This window comes from Bos indicus, chromosome 23, assembly GCF_029378745.1.
Source record: "Bos indicus isolate NIAB-ARS_2022 breed Sahiwal x Tharparkar chromosome 23, NIAB-ARS_B.indTharparkar_mat_pri_1.0, whole genome shotgun sequence".
NCBI lineage: Eukaryota > Metazoa > Chordata > Mammalia > Artiodactyla > Bovidae > Bos > Bos indicus.
Genome location: NC_091782.1, coordinates 14,259,186 through 14,276,411, shown reverse-complemented (window position 1 = coordinate 14,276,411; position 17,226 = coordinate 14,259,186). Strand labels below are relative to the sequence as shown.

The window sequence follows — 17,226 nt, the reverse complement described above, 5'->3', positions numbered from 1 at the left end:
TTCAGAGGAAAAAAACGCCAACTTTTTTCCTCAGATAACACTTATCTTAAACATAACAATTTTCAGTGTATCAAAAACAACTGGGTTTGCTATCTAAAACTCAGGTGGAAATTCTAAAATTTTAAATGATTTAAATTTTTAATTAATATTAATCTTGCATGTGAGTGAAAACCACATCACTAAGGCACTAATTCTCAGGCATCATGGCCTTCATATTGCAGGTAAGAATCTGGGTCTTTTAAAAGCCCTTTCAGGAATGGATGTACTAAAACCTCCTTTGGCATATTAAATATGGCATTTGAAGGAATTCACATTATGAAGAACATTCCTCTAAATAAATCTATATTTAATGAGAAAATTGGCGTTCTTATTCACTGATATTCCTGAAATTAAGTTATTCAGAGCAAAAAATTCTCGATCAGAAATGCTGTCATTCAGTAAAACCGAAGAAAACTAAAAGTAAAGAATGAAACCAATTAAAAAAGAAACACTTGTATTGAAAACAATTCATGTTATCACCAATCATCAGAAACCATATTCTACTGCTTCCAGCAAAGTTCATGAGTTTTAATTGAAAGTTAATAGAGAAATAAAATCAATGTCCCTATACTTTACTAAAAATGCCATTTTATTCAGTGAGGAAACACAGGTTTTACTGTATAGAAGTATACATGGTTTGGAAACCACCTTTCTCAGAGCTGCTAAAATATACATATTTTGTGTGTAACAATAATATATCATTATCACCAGATGCCTTTCCTTTAGATCTTGTTTAGTTTCAGGTAAATGGCTATTGTTAGCAAGATACTGTTCTCGCCCCTGTGTGTGTGTGTGTGTGTGTGTATATATATATATATATATATTTTTTTTTTAAGGAAACACTGAATATGAGTTTGGAAATAATTCTTTCAGCACGTCAAATGCTACCACCTGAAGAAAACTGTCTTCCTGCTGTGCTCCAAAAGATAAGTAGATGTCACCATTGCTCTTTTCTTTTTTCAAAGCTCACCTTGAAAGTGGTGCCTGACTTGATGAAATTCTTTTCTAATACATTATCCAGGGCTGGATCCAGCTCTTCACGGATGTCCTCAATAAGAAGGGGTCGGCCCAAGGAAAGACTGTCCTCCAGGTGTGTGCGGAAATATTTATGGTTCAAAGAGGTTACCTAAAAATAAAGAGTTCATTGCTGCAGAAATGTTACAAAGAATGTGCCTGTTTCTGAGTGGAAACCAGAGATATTTGGGCAAAGGACTAAGAATTCTAAGGACTGTACAGGAAGCTTTAATTATAAATATAAAAATAACAAACAAAACATAATTTTCAAAACTTGGGGGGTCACGACTCTGTGGAAGCCCTGGGTGTGTAATGGGGGTCTCTCCGATTGAAAGAGAAACAAAGGTCATTCCTTAGTTGGAAGTCAGAGCTCTGCTCTGGCAGGTGGAAGAGAGGTAATCAAGGATTAACCCTTTAAACTTACATAGCTACAATCATTCAAAGAAAGCAAACTAACTTGCATTTTTATGATACTCACTTTATCTTCTCAGGACACCTATGAGATGAATAAGTGATTTTTTAAAAAGCATAGGGATGTCAGAAATGACATACTGAATCAACCTAAGGTTCATCCGGGAATTCTGTCTCTAACAGTGACATAACATAAGAATATGGTACTTTGCATAAAATCAACCTAACAGACTATACATTTTAAAAATATTCTTACATTAAAAAAAATTAGGATTCTGAATGTCTGGTGGGGTTCTCCATTTTTAGATCAATGTTTGTTATTAGTTAAAACACCCCATCTGGGCTAGTTGATCTTTGCATTAGCCAACTGACTTGGAACTCTTTACTTCTCCAGTGATCTCTCCCTCTGCCTAAGTGTGAGGATTCCCATAGGTTCAGTCCTCAACTCTCCACCTTCTTATCCTCTATTCTCTGAATTCAACTATTGCCTTTATGCTATTGTGAGTGCTGATCTTAAGATACAAGAGAGGACTTCCCTGGTGGTCCAGTGGTTAAGACACTGGGCTTCCACAGGGGCACGGATTCTATCCAAGGACTAAGAACTAAGAATTTAGAAAGACAATAATGACAACCCTATATGCAAAACAACAAAAGAGAAACAGATGTAAAGAACAGACTTTTGGACTACGTGGGAGAAGACAAGGGTGGGACGATATGAAAGACTAGCATTGAAACATGTATATTACCATATGTAAAATATATGAAGTGCAGGTTCACTGCATGAAGCAGGGCGTCAGAGCTGGTGCTCTGGAACAACTCAGATGGATGGGGTGGGGAAGGAGGTGGGAGGGGGGTTCAGGATGGTGGGACACATGTACACCTGTGGCTGACTCATGTCGATGTATGGCAAAAACCGCCACAATATTGTAAAGTAATTAGCTTCCGATTAAAATAAAATTAAAGATCCCTCATGCCACAAGCAGCCAAATAAACAGAAGAAAAAATTAAAAAGGAAGATCCACCGAGATATCAGGTGATTAGGAGGGTGAAATTTAAAAATATTATCTTTCACTTGCAATGAAGAAAGGCGTGGAATAAAAAAATAAGTCTATCTTTGTCCTGTTTTGATCAAAACAGAAATAACTAAAAACAGAAAATCTTGCACACGATGGAACTTTTCCCCCTAGATGGACAGCTTTATTTATGTACATGATATGCTGTGCAAGACCTCACTATAAGTTGATAAGGTAAATGAATCCAAACAAAGAGCTTTAACTAGCGTATTTAAATAAGATGAAATAAGGTCCCAAGAAGACTGAATGTAATTGTCCTTCTCGATTCCCCAAGAAGCAAACTCTGTCTTTGTGATGTCTTTCCCAAGTGTGATGGTTAATTTTATGTGTCAACTTGATCGGGCTAATGAATGCCCAGATAGCTGGCAAGCATTATTTCAAGGTGTGTTTGTGAGGTTGTTTCTGGAAGAGATTAGCGTTTGAGTCGACATTCTGAATAAAGACTATGGCCCTCGCCCATGTAGGTGGGCACTGTTCAATCCATTAAGGACCTGAACAGAACAGACAGCTGGAGGAAGTGCTGATTTGTTCTCTGCATAGGTTAGCACATCCATCTTCTCCTGCCCTTGGACATCAGCTCCTGACTCTGAGGACTTCAGACTGGGACTGGGACTGACCCCACTGGCTCCCATGGTCCTCAGACCTTCAGGGTTTGGACTGGAACGACACCACCAGCTTTCCTGGGGCTCCAGCCTGTAGACAGCAGATCGGGGACTTCTCAGCCTCCATAATCCCATGAGCCACCCCTTCATAATAAATCTCTTTCTATGTATCTGTACCTGGATATCCTTTCAGTTCTGTTTTTCTGAAAAACCCTGACTAATATAGCAATTAAAGAAATAATTTTCAAATTGTTGATTTATTAAATTATCTTTTAACCACCTTTAATAGTTTTGTAAACTTGAAGTAATATCTTGGAGTCATAGTTTCGGGTTGGATTCACTTGATTTTTCTCATGGAGGAATACTGTATGGCGGCCACAAGAGAGCCTGTATCACCCGCACAGATACTCTGGAACTAGGTCTTCACTCAGTGAATTCTTCACAGAGGACTTAAGCAAATACATTCTTTATTCAGAAGTCAGAGCTATAGGTGCTGGAAAGGCTTTGAAGATGACCTTGGCAAAGCTGCCAAGGTGGAATGCAGCCCTGGACATGCCCAATATGTTTTGTTTTTCATTTATAAAATGTTTCATTTTTCATTTTGCCTTCCTTACCGAGCACAGAAGTGATGGTTTTGCTTCATTTTCTTTTCATTTATGTGTGTTTGTGCATATGCCTATCCACATATTCAGAAAAATACTATGCTGTCTGAGTAAAAAAGATGCAGTTCAATTTACGTACATCCCAGCAGTTGATGGTTTTTAAAATAAGGAAGTATGTCTGATATATTTCTTTTACTTCCTCAGGAAGCTTCTTGGGATGAGGCTTTATCAGGAAGAACATGACTGAAGACTATCAATGAATTAAATGGAGAAATAAAGCCACAATCAGAAAAAATAAGACTAAGATGAGCAGGGAGATCAACAGCCAGGGGAGGCAAGAGGAGTGAGGAACGGAGTAAGGAACAAGTTATAGCTGAGCTGGATCCAGGGGGCTGAGTTCAGGAGGAGGAAGACTGGTACACACCACTCATGCACTTCTGTGTATACAGCTCCTCAGAAGCTACTTTCCCATCAACCCCACTTTCCTTAACTCTTCCCCTCCACTTATACTCTATGATCTTTGCCAGGATTTTCCTGAGTTTTCTAAGTCAACATAAATTGAAGTCTTAATTAGGTGGGAGAATCTTGGGGGGTGCTCCAGAGTAATAGGCAATGTCCCCATGCCTGCAAAGTCTTGATCTCAGAAGGAAATCTTTCACTGTTTCACCACTAAATGTGGTGTTTCTTGTAGGTTTTTTGTAAATACTCTTTATCTGATTAAGGAAGGGCCCTCTTAATCTTGGGTTTCCCTGGGGCTCAGATGATAAAGAATCTGCCTGCAACGCAAGAGACCCAGGTTTGATCCCTGGGTTGGGAAGATCCCCTGGAGAAGGGAATGGCTACCCACTCCAGTATTCTGGCCTGGAGAATTCCATGAACAGAGGAGCCTGGGGGGCTCCTGTCCATGGGGTCACAAAAAGTTGGAGACAACTGAGCCACTAACTCTTTCTCCTAATCTCAGTTTGCTGGAAGTTTTGATTTTACCAACTTACTTTTTCTGCATTTATCAAGATGACCACATGATTTTTTCTGGGTTGTTTTTTTTTTTTTTCCTGTAATGATTACACACTTTAATTCAATAAATGCTGAAAACATATAGATGGCATAAAACCATAAATCTAACAAGAAGTTTATGGAGTTGTTGCTGTTGTTCAGTTGCCCAGTCATATCCAACTCTCCGTGACCCCATGGACTGCAGCACGCCAGGCCTTCCTGGCCCTCACCATCTCTGGGAATTTGCCCAAGTTTATAGTATAGGTGAAAGTCATGTCCGACTCTTTGCAACCCCATGGACTGCAGTCCAGGGAATTCTCCAGGTCAGAATACTGGAGGGGGTAGTTTTTCCCTTCTCCAGGGGATCTTCTCAATCCAGGGATTGAATCCAGGTCTTATGCATTGCAGGTGGATTTTTTACCAGCTGAGCCACCAGGGAAACCCCAAAATACTGGAGTGGGTAGCTTATCCCTTTCTCCAGAGGGTCTTTCCAATCCAGGAATCAAACTGGGGTCTCCTGCTTTGCAGGTGGATTCTTTAGTTGAGCTACCAGGGAAGCCCAGTAAAAAAAAAATAAAAGTCAAAAAAAAGAAAAAAGACAAATGTGCAAAGAACAGTAATTTAAGGCATACTTCTAGTCCACAGAAGAAATACAAGGTGTGTGAGGAATCAGGACAGGCTGTATGAAGCTGTGGATTCAGGCAAGTCTGGTGAAAGGTAGTTTTGGATGTGGACTCCAAATAATGCTCAAGACTTTCATCTTGGATATAAGTGGGCAATTGGGTGGAGGAAACATTCTGGTTAGTATAATAGACAGACTACAAGCAAAACTTTGGGTCCATAAGGCTTGGAACTCGGAACAGTGTCGAGGAAACAGTGAATAATCCATATTGTAACACAGAATTGAAGTATCAATGTCACAGGATCCTCAAAGGAGCCAGGAATGTTGAAATCCTGCCCGTGTCTACGTCTGCCTTAAGATTAACACCTTGGTAGACTAACGGCAATGCTGAACTCCAGAGTGTGAGCAAGCACCTGAGTTAGGCTGGAGCAAGTGGCTTTCATCTGAGGAATCACAAGTCCTGTGCTTGCCATTTTCCTGTAAGCACAATCTCAGGGCCCAGAATAAAAGCCTCATCCAACATGAGCAAAAGCAGTACAGCCAGGGAAATGGACAGAGAGAAGGAAAGTGAGGTCAAGAGAGATCACAAAAGAGAGAAAATGACCAGGACCAGGACTTCCCTGGTGGTCCAGTGGCCAAGACTCCCCGCTCCCAAGGCAGGAGGCCTGGGTTCGATTCCTGTTCAGGGAACTAGATCTCACATGATACAACCAAGAGTTCATATACTGCAACTAAAAAGATCTCTTGTGCCACAACTAATACAGGGCAGTTAAATAAATAAATAAATATGTTTAAAAAGCAAATATCGGAGCCTTTGCCCCAAATCACTGTCACAAAACTCAAAGGTGTGAATTAGCAAAAACTATCATAGAGATGACAATTTAATGACAGAATCAACTGAAATTGTGGGAAAACGTCTTGATTTCTAGATTTCTTTCCCACCCACCAAATGGTCCATACCTGCAAGTCGTTTTCTTTTTCCTTTGATTTAATCCACGTTTTGCCTTGAGTTTGTGGGTCTATGAGGAGTGGGTATCTGGTGGCCTTTGTCACAATGATGCCATTCTGAATTGAGAGGTCATCTCCTGGTAAGCCTTGCAGCCCCCACTCACCAATCTGCATAATAGGAAATGGATGTGGCCACACAAAGGAAGACGAGAAGGCGTTTGTTAGTAATTAATGCCACAAATAATTTAAAATTTAGACTTTTTTTTTTTAGATTAGGATTATGCAACATTCACATAAAAAAACTCAAAGTTACAAATGTGAACCAAATAACACTAAGTTAAACAAATTTATCGTCTAATAAATCCTTTCCCTAGTAGGAAACCCGAGACTGGGTGGGATCTAGATGGGCTGGAGTTAGCAGAGACAATGAATATTCTGAGAAGTCAGAGTAGGCAAGCCCTAAGGGTTCTGCCTCTGAAATTTCCCCTTCCTGCCCTCTTGTTCTGCTCACATGGGGGAAGGGGCACTGCACAGCTGGAGGCAGAGAAATTAGGGGACAAGAAATATCACATTGGCAGGAACTCATCAATGACAGTTTTCTAAATATTCCTTTCAAAATCAAGAAGGCGCTGTGCTCAGTCACTCCGTCATGTCCAACTCTTTGTGACCCCATGAACTGTAGCCTGCCAGGCTCCTCTGTCCATGGGATTTTCCATGCAAACATACTGGAATTGGTTGCCACTTCCTACTCCAGGGGATATTCCTGACCCAGGGACAGAACTTACAACTTCTGCATTGGCAGGTGGCCTCTTTACCACTGTGCCTCCTGGGAAGCCTGACCCCACATGGTCAATGAAATCACCCAAGATGCAGAGAAGCCTCCACCTTCGTCAAATTATCTTAGCTCCTCTGAAGGCCATAATCAGTGTGTTTCCAATACATTATCTAGTACCTGTGGGGACCAGCTGAACACTGTTTGAATTGGAAAAGATAATTTTTTGACTTTTAAATAGAGATAACTTGAAATTAATAGCTTGGCTTCCCCTGGGAAACTACAACTGGGGAACATATTTACAAATCAAAAATCAGCTCATGAATACAAATTGCCTGGACAGCATTTAACACTGCAAGAGGTCTGTAAGATATACTGAAAATTAACAATGGCATCAAATTCCTACCAAGAAAGTTTAGTCTAGCAGTGCATGCTATCACTCAGCGATGCCAGAATGTGCTATTGTATTACACTGTTAGACATTATAAAAAGATGGTTAATAATCAAAAGAAAGTTAATAATACCAATACTTACAGCCTAGCTAATGCCTACATCTTCCTAGAATGTTTGTAAAAGAATGAGATTCAATAAGAGTGGTGTAAATAATGGAGGGTTATATGAAGAGCTCAATATTAGCAAGCCTGTAGCTCAAAAATTATCTTTTCACTCAAAGCAGTGCAATTGAAGACGTGGGTTTGATACCTGGGTTGGAAAGATCCCCTGGAGACGGAAATGGCAACCCCCCTCCAGTATTCTTGCCTGGAGAATCCCATGGACAGAGGAAACTGATGGGCCACAGTCCATGGGGTCACAAAGAGTCGGACCTGACTGAAAGACCAATTTGAAAGCAAGATTTCTTAAAATGCAAAAGAACTTTTGTACCACAAAGAAAAAAAAATTTGTCATGCTTCAGCATTTTGAAAATGATCTTTCCAATTAAATGCAAAAAGAATAAGTCAGGCATACCTTGATTTCTCGTGAATAAAATGAAATTCAACTAATGATATGAGGAAAGTAACACTTACTGTTGGAGGATCTACCAACATTGAAATAAGATTCAGGTTTTCAGTGAAAGGAATCTTCCGTGCTTTCAACTCTATCTCCCATTGCTCTTTCAGCAAATAGTTCCTAAATATCTGATTGAAAGGACCAAGGTAGGACAGGAATCCAGTGCACAGCAGAATATCCCCTACAAGCCTGTTAAGAAACAATAAAGTGAATCACCAACACGTTTTAAGCTCTCCCAGTAAGGAATCTGAAAGGCCATCGGGCAGTTTCGTTACTAGGTGAAGTTCTTCTCTGCTCCCTGCTTAACACTTGGCAACAAGACATGGAGCGGGTAAAGGAGCCAGCCTAAAGGCTCCAAACGGGGTGGGAGTGGCCACATTTCGGGTAAGTCCAGGAGCAAGAAAGAGGCTCCTTCCTGAAGCCTAGAGTCCTGAAGCTTGACTTCCAGATGAGGAAGAAGCAAGTCCTAGTCCTGTTCATATTCAGCCTTGATTAAACCACTATTTCTTTGTCATCCTCTTTCTTTTTCCTTTTGCCATTCTCTTACTCCCCTCTCATTCCCTCTCTTTCAGTTTTCAGAAGACACCAGCCCAAGATGCCCTTCCATTGGAACAAATTCTCAGTCTACACTTTCAAAACCCTTGAGGTGAAAGGTGTAGAACTGGAACCAGTATCTAGATTGTTCTGGCAAATTCAGATGGTATCAGAAGCACCCCCACACAAATAGTGAGTTAAAAAATGTTTCACCAAGTTTTCTTCTCTCCGTTTTAGAGTGTGGGACTCAAGCTCTAAGCACTGTCTTAGATGGTGGGATCCCGGCATGCGGACATGGAAACGGAGGAGAAAAGCACCTCAGGGAATCCGACTTTATCTCCCCATGTCACAAGAGGTGGCCTTTGGGCTGATGACTAAGGAGAGCAATTATAACAAAGACCAAAGTTGATACCTATTAATCTGAGCTCTGAACTCTTTGCTTTGCTGAGTCCATCGGACTTTTTCTCCACTCAGTCCATCAATGAGGGTGGAAGCTGCCTGCATCTTTTTCCGGCACATGTCAGCATCATTAAGCAAATCCTACATTCATAAAAGGAGACTGTCTCAGAGAACTTTTTGAACTGCTTAATCAAACATCCATTATATGACATGTAAAAATACCTGGAGGAATTTCTCAATGTGCAAAATAAATATAATCTAAAAATACAGTCAGTAAAATTTTACATATTAAATTTTTATAATTCATTCATAATACAGTTATTTCACCTTACAAAATTTCAAAAGGAGCCATTTTGAAAGGGAGAATCCAAATTACATAGCTTAAATAGGATTTCTATTAAATATTTTCAAAACAATAAATATACCTTTTAAAGTCCTGGATTTAATAATGACTCTGAGTTCTTTGCAGTTTATAAGGATTTTTTTTTCCTTCAGAAAAAATCTACACAACAGTAGTAGGCTGCAGCCAGCTTGTATCAGGTCAAAGAAGTCAACTGTTAACATTTTTCAGAAAATCTGTGAGCTGGCATTAAACACAGCCACTATGAAAAACTAAATTATATAAACTTACAATTAAGCCCATTATATTAGAGGTAATGAATCATCAAAATTCATCAACTCCTAATTGTCGACTGTATATTTGTATTACTATACTCCTAGGTGAAGTTCACCGCCTCTGCATGGTGGCAATAGGATATAATGGCACGCTCATCTTCTCTCTCAACTGCCTCATAGATAGCTTAGAACCGACAGTGGAGGAGGTACCTAGACCACAGAAATAAGCAAACACTGCAAATCAAGGCTTTCTTCTCCCCTTGGCCCACATCCCCACAAGCTGATCCTTTCCTGCAGGTGCTGTCGGAGAGGATGGGGTGACATCCTCAATCCACCCACTTTTGATCCCTGAGTGGGTGAGGGCTCTAAGCGCTGACTGGGCCCCTGGTCCAGGAGTCTTGGTCCTATTTCTTCCTGTGGCCCTGAGTTTGATGTGGAGGGCAATGATGCCCAGCTCCTTGCATCTATGGGCTACATCCTGGGCAGCCAACATGGCAGCATATGGAGAGGACTCATCTCGGTCAGCCTTCACCTTCATCCCACCAGTTACATGGCAGATGGTTTCCTTGCCAGAAAGATCAGTGTCATGGATAAAAGTGTTGTTGAGGGATGCAAAGATGTGGCACACACCAAATACGTTTTCTCCTTCAGCCACTTGCGGGCCAAAGCTGATGACCTGTTCTTCCTTCTTTTCTTTTCCTTTGCGAGGTGCCATTTCTGCTCCTCTTCTCCAGACTCCGCCACCAGAAAAAGAGTCAAGCTGATTGTTGAACGTTTACCAGATCAACACTGCTACAACCTATACCATGAGGTCACGTTAGGATCCCCATTTGACAGTAAAGTTAGTAAGTCACTCACTTTCACTGCACAATTCATAAGTGTCTGATATAGATCTCAAACCCTGACTCCAAAGTCAGTACTCCTGTGTATCACATCACAGCAAACAGTTATTAAAAACAGAAAAAAGAATGTAGAGTGTTGAAGGTCCAAAAAAAGTAGACATGGCCAGTGAGAAAGGGCACTCAGGTCAGTATTTTTTCGTTGTAAACATATGCCTGATCCCTAAATACGACACATACTTGGGTAGCATTTCAGTGTGTCATATTAGTAATTTCTGTATATTTGATCTCACCATTTTTTCATTCATTGCTGCATCAAATTTGGCTTGCACTTTATCCAGCTCAGCTTGTTTCTCATCCAGCAGTGCCTGGGCCTTGCCCAGTTCAGCATTGGCAACTGCTAAGCGGCCCTCCTGCTTGGCCAGGTTAGCCTTAAAAGGAAGAAGAGGTGATCGGTGTAGAGGTGTATTAATGCTATGAAACTTTCATGCTTGTAATTGGTAAATAATAACACAAGTTACGACATCATTTTTGGCCTATTTGGAAGTTGTTTATTTCATTGTCTTCAGCTGGGGAAGCAGATAAATATCATTGAAGTTCCTTTTAATTATTAATGTTCAATATGGAAAACACAGAAATGTATGGGAAGGAGAAAAATAATCACTCATGATTTTACACAGAAAAGAGTTTATGAGTATTGTGTTAACAAATGGACAACTACCATTTTGGCATTTTTTTTCACTTAGAGTAGTATAATCATTTCCTTACATCATTAAACACTTTCTTTATGAACATTAGTTACATGGCTGTGTGATGTCCCACAATTTGGATATATTGTAATTTCCTTAACTTCTGTGTACTTATATACATTTCTTCCCCGCCACCCTCATTTTAAACTGTTATAAGAACTGAACTGAAATACTACTAAGTATGCAAACGTTTAGTATTGTTTTTGGGGTAAGAATTTTTGAACTGAAATGGCTGTAATGAAAAACAGTAGCTTTTCATCTTTCTCTCAGTCCTACAGCATGATAATTACTTGTTTCTTATAAATTTCAAGTAATTAATCAGTAAAGTAATATAGCTCTAGAGCTTTCTGGGGTAGAAGTTCCTTGATAACTTTCTCATTTTCTTTCTCAATATTTGTGGTTTTGAAATTAGCTCTTTTTCTCGGGAAATTTTCATTTCACTTAGATTTTCTACTGTATTTACAAATAACTATAAAATTTGCCTCTATTTAAATCTACAATCTGTAATTATATGGGTTTACGTATTATAGGCATTTATTTTTGTGTATTTTCTTGCTGATTACTTTTTGTATTTATTTATTTACTTATTTGGTAGCATTGGGTCTTAGTTGTGGCACGTGGGCTTAGGTGCCGCGCAGCAAGTGGGATCTTAGTTGCTGACGAGGGGTGGAATGCACATCCCCTGCATTGGAAGGCAGATTCTTAACTACTGGACTGCCAGAGAAGTCCCTGATTAGTTTTTCATACATATCATATATAATAGCTGTTGTTCAGTCGCTAACTCATGTCTGACTCTTTACAACCCTGAGGACTGCAGCACGCCAGGTTTCCCTACCCTTCACTATCTCCCAGAGCTTGCTCAAACTCATGTCCATTGAGTCAGTAATGCCATCCAACCATTTCGTCCTCTGTCGTCCCCTTCTCCTCCGGCCTTGAATCTTTCCCAGCATCAGGATCTTTTCCAGTGAGTTGACTCTTATATGTATGTGTATATTGCAAAGCACGAATTCTTTAATTTTGCTACTTTTTTCTGATTTTTAACATTATTTTTATTAACTCTTTCTACTTTTACTAACCTCTGTGTGTGTGTGTTTGTGAACACTTATATATATATATCCTATTGTTTAGTTCTTTGGTTCACTTAAGGGTTAAGAAGATAGCATTTTGGCCACCTCACAAAGTTTGACAGAAAACAACAAAAATCTGTAAAGCAATTATCCTTCAATAAAAAATAAATAAATTTTAAAACCTTTCATAACTAGATTTTTGTCATCATTTTCTAAACAGAATTGACTCGCTTTTTTTTAAAGTGTTCTAATTTTATTGCTTATAGTCAGAGAAGGAGGTTTCAGCAATTTTTGCTTTTGGGGATTGAATCAAAGTTTTCTTTTGGGACTGAATATCATCAATTTTTGTAAATATTTCTTGGACACTAGAAATAATTTCATATACTTCGTTCATATTGAAGACAGTCCAATGTAGCTATTCAAGCTTAAAAATAACATATTATAAAATCTCTATATAATTACTAATTTATGCCTACTCAGGACTGGCTACATAAAAGCGTGAAACAAAACTGTAGAGCTCCTTGTTTAAAAATTATTAAGGACTTTAAGAGGGTGATAGCAGAGCATTAAGCCAAGTATGGTCCCTTCTAAAGTTGGCCTTCTGCCTACCAGACCTGTCATGGATTGATAGTATATGCCATAGTCTCAAATTATAGGAATTTAAAAAAAAACTCCACATAAAATATTGATGGATTTTGTCTTATGTAATTTGATGTTATTTTTATTTCATAAAGCATTATTACAATTAATTCTCACTGTGAATCATAATTTTTACCCATAAAAATAACTGCTCTTATAAGTGCTTTTTTTTCCTTGAATTCTACATTTACAGTAATATTTCTTTCTTGGTATCTGTTGGTTTGAGTGTATTTGCTATATTTGTTCATCATTTCTCTTGTTAAAACTTTCCTATTTTTAATTTTTTTTCTATTTTTCTTCAAGTTACCTCTGTGCACAATTTAAATAGTCAGCCATTTGTATAAGGCTTATTATGAAAACACTAACCCCCTGCCCACTTGCTCACCACTTTCAATTCCACAGAGCAACCACTTCCAACTCTTCTAGTTTTATGGGATGGGCTGGGGCCGGGAAGTGGAGGATATTATGTGTCTGGCTGGTATATTTTGTTAATCTTTCAAACTCCTGAAAATGTATTTTTGTTCTCTCAGACATAAAGGACAATCTGGCCCAGTATAGATGGTATATGTGTGAGAGAGAGTGAGATAGAATGTGTTTATCCCTTAACACTTAAATTGCATCCCTAAGAATATCTTTTGGGGACTTCCCTGGTGGCCTAGTAGTTAAGACTTTGACTTCCAATGCAGGGGGCGTGGGTTTGATCCCAGGTCAGGGAGCAAGAATTCTACATGGCTTGGGGCTGAAAAACCAAGACAGAAAACAGAAACCATTCTGTAACAAATTCAATAAAGACTATAAAAATGGTCCACATAAAAAAAAAAAAGAATGTCTTTTTGTTCCCTCATATATTGAGGATAAGGAAATGGCAACCCACTCCAGTACTCTTGCCTGGAGAATTCCACGGACAGAGGAGCCTGGCGGGCTGCAGTACACGGGGCCACAAAGAGTCGGACACGACTGAGCGACTATCACTCACCTGCTCACACCGAGGGCAGTTTGGTTAGTCACTGAATTCTTAGAGGCCAGTAATTTCCCCTGCATATGTTTTGCTGTTACTTTCTAGTATTTAGGGTTGCGGCAAGACTGTGACGTCCTGATTTCTCTTCTTTTGTGAGCCATCTTTTACATTTTGTTTCTTAAGTGCCTATAAGCTTTTCTTCCTGTCTTTGAAATTTAAAACATTTCTAGGTGTTGATCTTAATTTTCATAAATTTTGTTTGGAATATAGTAATCAAATTCAATCTCCAAACCTAATCACCAAACTTAAAGATATGGCCAATTTTCTTTCATGATAGCTCAGTCATGTTCGACTCTTTGCAACCCCATAGACTGTAGTCCATGGAATTCTCTAGGCCAGAATACTGGAGTGGGTAGCCTTTCCCTTCTCAGCAGATCTTCCCGACCCAGGAATAGAACTGGGGTCTCCTGAATTGCAGGTGGATCCCCTACCAGCTGAGCTACCAGGGAAGCCCCAATTATTATTCCCAATAAACTCATGCCTTGTGTAAGTCAACAAGTTGGTTTTTTTCTTGTCTGTGATGCCAAGAAGCATGCAACAGTTATAAAAAGAATGAGAAACTGTGACCGGGCATACAGAGAAAAAGAAAAATCTGGTAATGGAGAAACCTACCTTTATTAGTCTAAATTATGCTTTGCTTTTTAACGGCAGTGATACTGATGACTGATTTTATTAAACACTGATTTGCTGGGAGAAGGAGGGAAATTTTTACCTTCAGAGGCAACACTTCTCTGTTGACACCATAAAATGTTGCCATAGCAAGTGTCCAAGACAGCAGACCAGCCACATTCCCACAGACCTTTTTGGCACTTTCAAAAGTGTAATCATCCATGTTAAAATATGGCTGTAGTAACTCAACAATCTCTTCATTTATTGTGTCCTTGGGGAACTGCTGAAGACTCCACAGGAATCCTGTTGCACTCATCAACTGAAAAATAGTATTACAGCCTGTAAGCTCTGGGAAAAAATATGTACTTTTCTTTCTAAGTTAGCATGTACTTCTAAATTGAATTTTTTTCAAAGAAGTAATAATTGATTTGCTCTAAACATACAAATCAAGACTATGGCAGTAGTCAACCTAAAGCCGTAAATTGCAAGCTGTCTTCCTGTTTCCATGGAGAAGAGCAAAGAAGAAAAACAACGTAAGTTTCCCACCTAGTGAGTGCGTCTAAATGCCACCAACCACACAAGCCCCTTTTTATAGACGGAGTTGGGTTGACATCAACATTGTGCCAATACTTCCTTCACTGAGTAATATGCATTTAAGTGCATATTATATATTGTTTTTAAATTGTACTATAGTTGCTTTACAATGTTGTGTTAGTTTCTGCTGTAAGCAAACTGAATCAGCCACACATACACAACACCCTCTTCCTTGGATTTCTTCCCATTTAGGTTATCACAGATCACTGAATAGAGTTCCCTGTGCCATACAATAGGTTCTCACTAGTTATCTATTTTATACATGTATTATTTTTGTGTGTGTGCGGGGGGACAATAATATTCTATGGTCCAGATGTACCACTGTTTATTTAACTACTCACATACTGAAAGGCATCTTGGTTGCATCCATGTTTTGGAAATTATGAATAAAGCTGCTATAAAAACCCCTGTGAGCAGGCTTTTGTGTGGGTATAAGTTTTCAGCTCATTTGGGTAAATACTGAGGAGCATGATTGCTGAATTGAATGGTAAGAGTATATTTACTTTTGTACCATGGCTTCTTTTTCAACATCTTTATTTAGGTATAATTTACAATAAAATTTCCCCTTTAAAAAAAAAAAAGACTGTGCCAATACTAGGTATGGGTTCTGGACAGATTTTTATAAAAAGAGGGCATTCAGCTTTAAAATCTTACATTTTAAAGAGGCATTACATTTTGAGAGATGCAATTTAAGATAAATTCTTCAGTATACAATGATCAATTATTTGTCTGCCATTGTGTCTGGTCTGTATTGAGTGTCCTGGGATGCAGACACCTAATACACCTCAAAGGACTTATAGAGATAGATTTTACTTACTTTTAATGACTCGCCCCATGATGGCTTGCAGCAAGGTTTTTCTGGATCCATAGTGACAGGGTCAATTTTCTTTTGAAATAGTAACAGAACACAGTCCATGATTCTCATAATAAGATGAGGGGGCTTTGCAAGTTTCCTGACTGTGGCAATATCATTTGGCTTGATAGTCTGTATTTGGGGTTAGGGATCAGAATATTTTTTGCTGAGTAGTATTCCTAGTCATATGGAACTCTCATACTTTTAAAAACTTAAAATGGAAAATTTTAAAACATATTTTCTTCCCAATTCCTGACATTTACATCAAGGGTCTGCATTCCAAGATTCTTACATAATGGATCTTTCATGGTTAAGTTAGGATTTCTGTTTCTTTGTTTGCATTTCCCCCAAAAGTTATCAAAGAATTGGTTTAGAATATCACTACCATTCATTGGCCATCACCCCAGACCTCCATTAGCAACAACTGTCATTAATGTTTACCATTTAGATAATTTCATCTTCAAAGCATAGAGTCTATATTACATATGAGTATTAAAAAAGGGGCAAGGCCCTGAATATCAGAAACCTCACCTTCAGTTTTCATTTTGAAGGTTGCCCTGTCTATGGAAGGGAGAGAATTCGAAGGAGACAAGTAAAGTTATTGTACCATATGACTCATAAAAATATTTTTGGAAGTTTCTATCTGTGAGCTGAGTTAGAAATAGGACATCTCCTGACATTCAAGTCAAGAAGGACTGGGACATCATATGATCCATAAAAACTCCTAAGACCCATTTGACTCAGTGATCACTCTCTCATGTGTTATCATAGGACCCACAAAAGAAGGGAGGGTGGAAAGTGTGTCCAGGTCATTGTTACAATTTTATTAAATGATGATCCTAAATCTATTAATGCATTTAACAATCACAGACATTCTCCCATATAAAATAAGAGCAAAACCAAAATATCCCTGTCCTCAGAATCTTTCAAAGAGAGAGAAACACAATTACCCTATGATTATCTGACACGACAGAAGTCTAGGAGTGACAGGAAAACAAAGGAGGTTCAGGACTTCCTGGAAGGGGTGAAATCTGAGCTTGGTCCTGCAGACTGACTCTTACTAGTCATGAAAGTTAGGAAAAGTAGAAAGTGTTCCTGGCAGATAGAGACCCATTTAAAAGTAACAGACCATAATTACTGCAGAAGCATTTAGGTGTTTCTGTATGGCTGGATCATGCTGTGTGTAGGGACAAAATAAGGTAAAATTGAAGGGGCAGACAGGAGCC

The 17,226-nt window shown here is 38.9% G+C and overlaps 1 protein-coding gene across 4 annotated transcripts in view; it reads right to left on the bottom strand.

The window, feature by feature from the left end:
- Positions 1-17,226, bottom strand: part of DNAH8 (dynein axonemal heavy chain 8) — a 320,679-nt gene that overhangs the window by 104,200 nt on the left and 199,253 nt on the right. For 3 of the 4 annotated variants that reach the window (XM_070777905.1, XM_070777908.1, XM_070777909.1), the window contains 7 exons: positions 15,965-16,132; positions 14,657-14,872; positions 10,765-10,902; positions 9,031-9,158; positions 8,102-8,273; positions 6,317-6,472; positions 1,010-1,165 (listed from right to left, as the gene is read on the bottom strand). In XM_070777905.1, coding sequence (XP_070634006.1) covers positions 1,010-1,165; positions 6,317-6,472; positions 8,102-8,273; positions 9,031-9,158; positions 10,765-10,902; positions 14,657-14,872; positions 15,965-16,132 — 1,134 coding nt within the window. The remainder of the gene's footprint in view (positions 1-1,009; positions 1,166-6,316; positions 6,473-8,101; positions 8,274-9,030; positions 9,159-10,764; positions 10,903-14,656; positions 14,873-15,964; positions 16,133-17,226) is intronic. The other variant, XM_070777907.1, reaches the window with a different exon arrangement.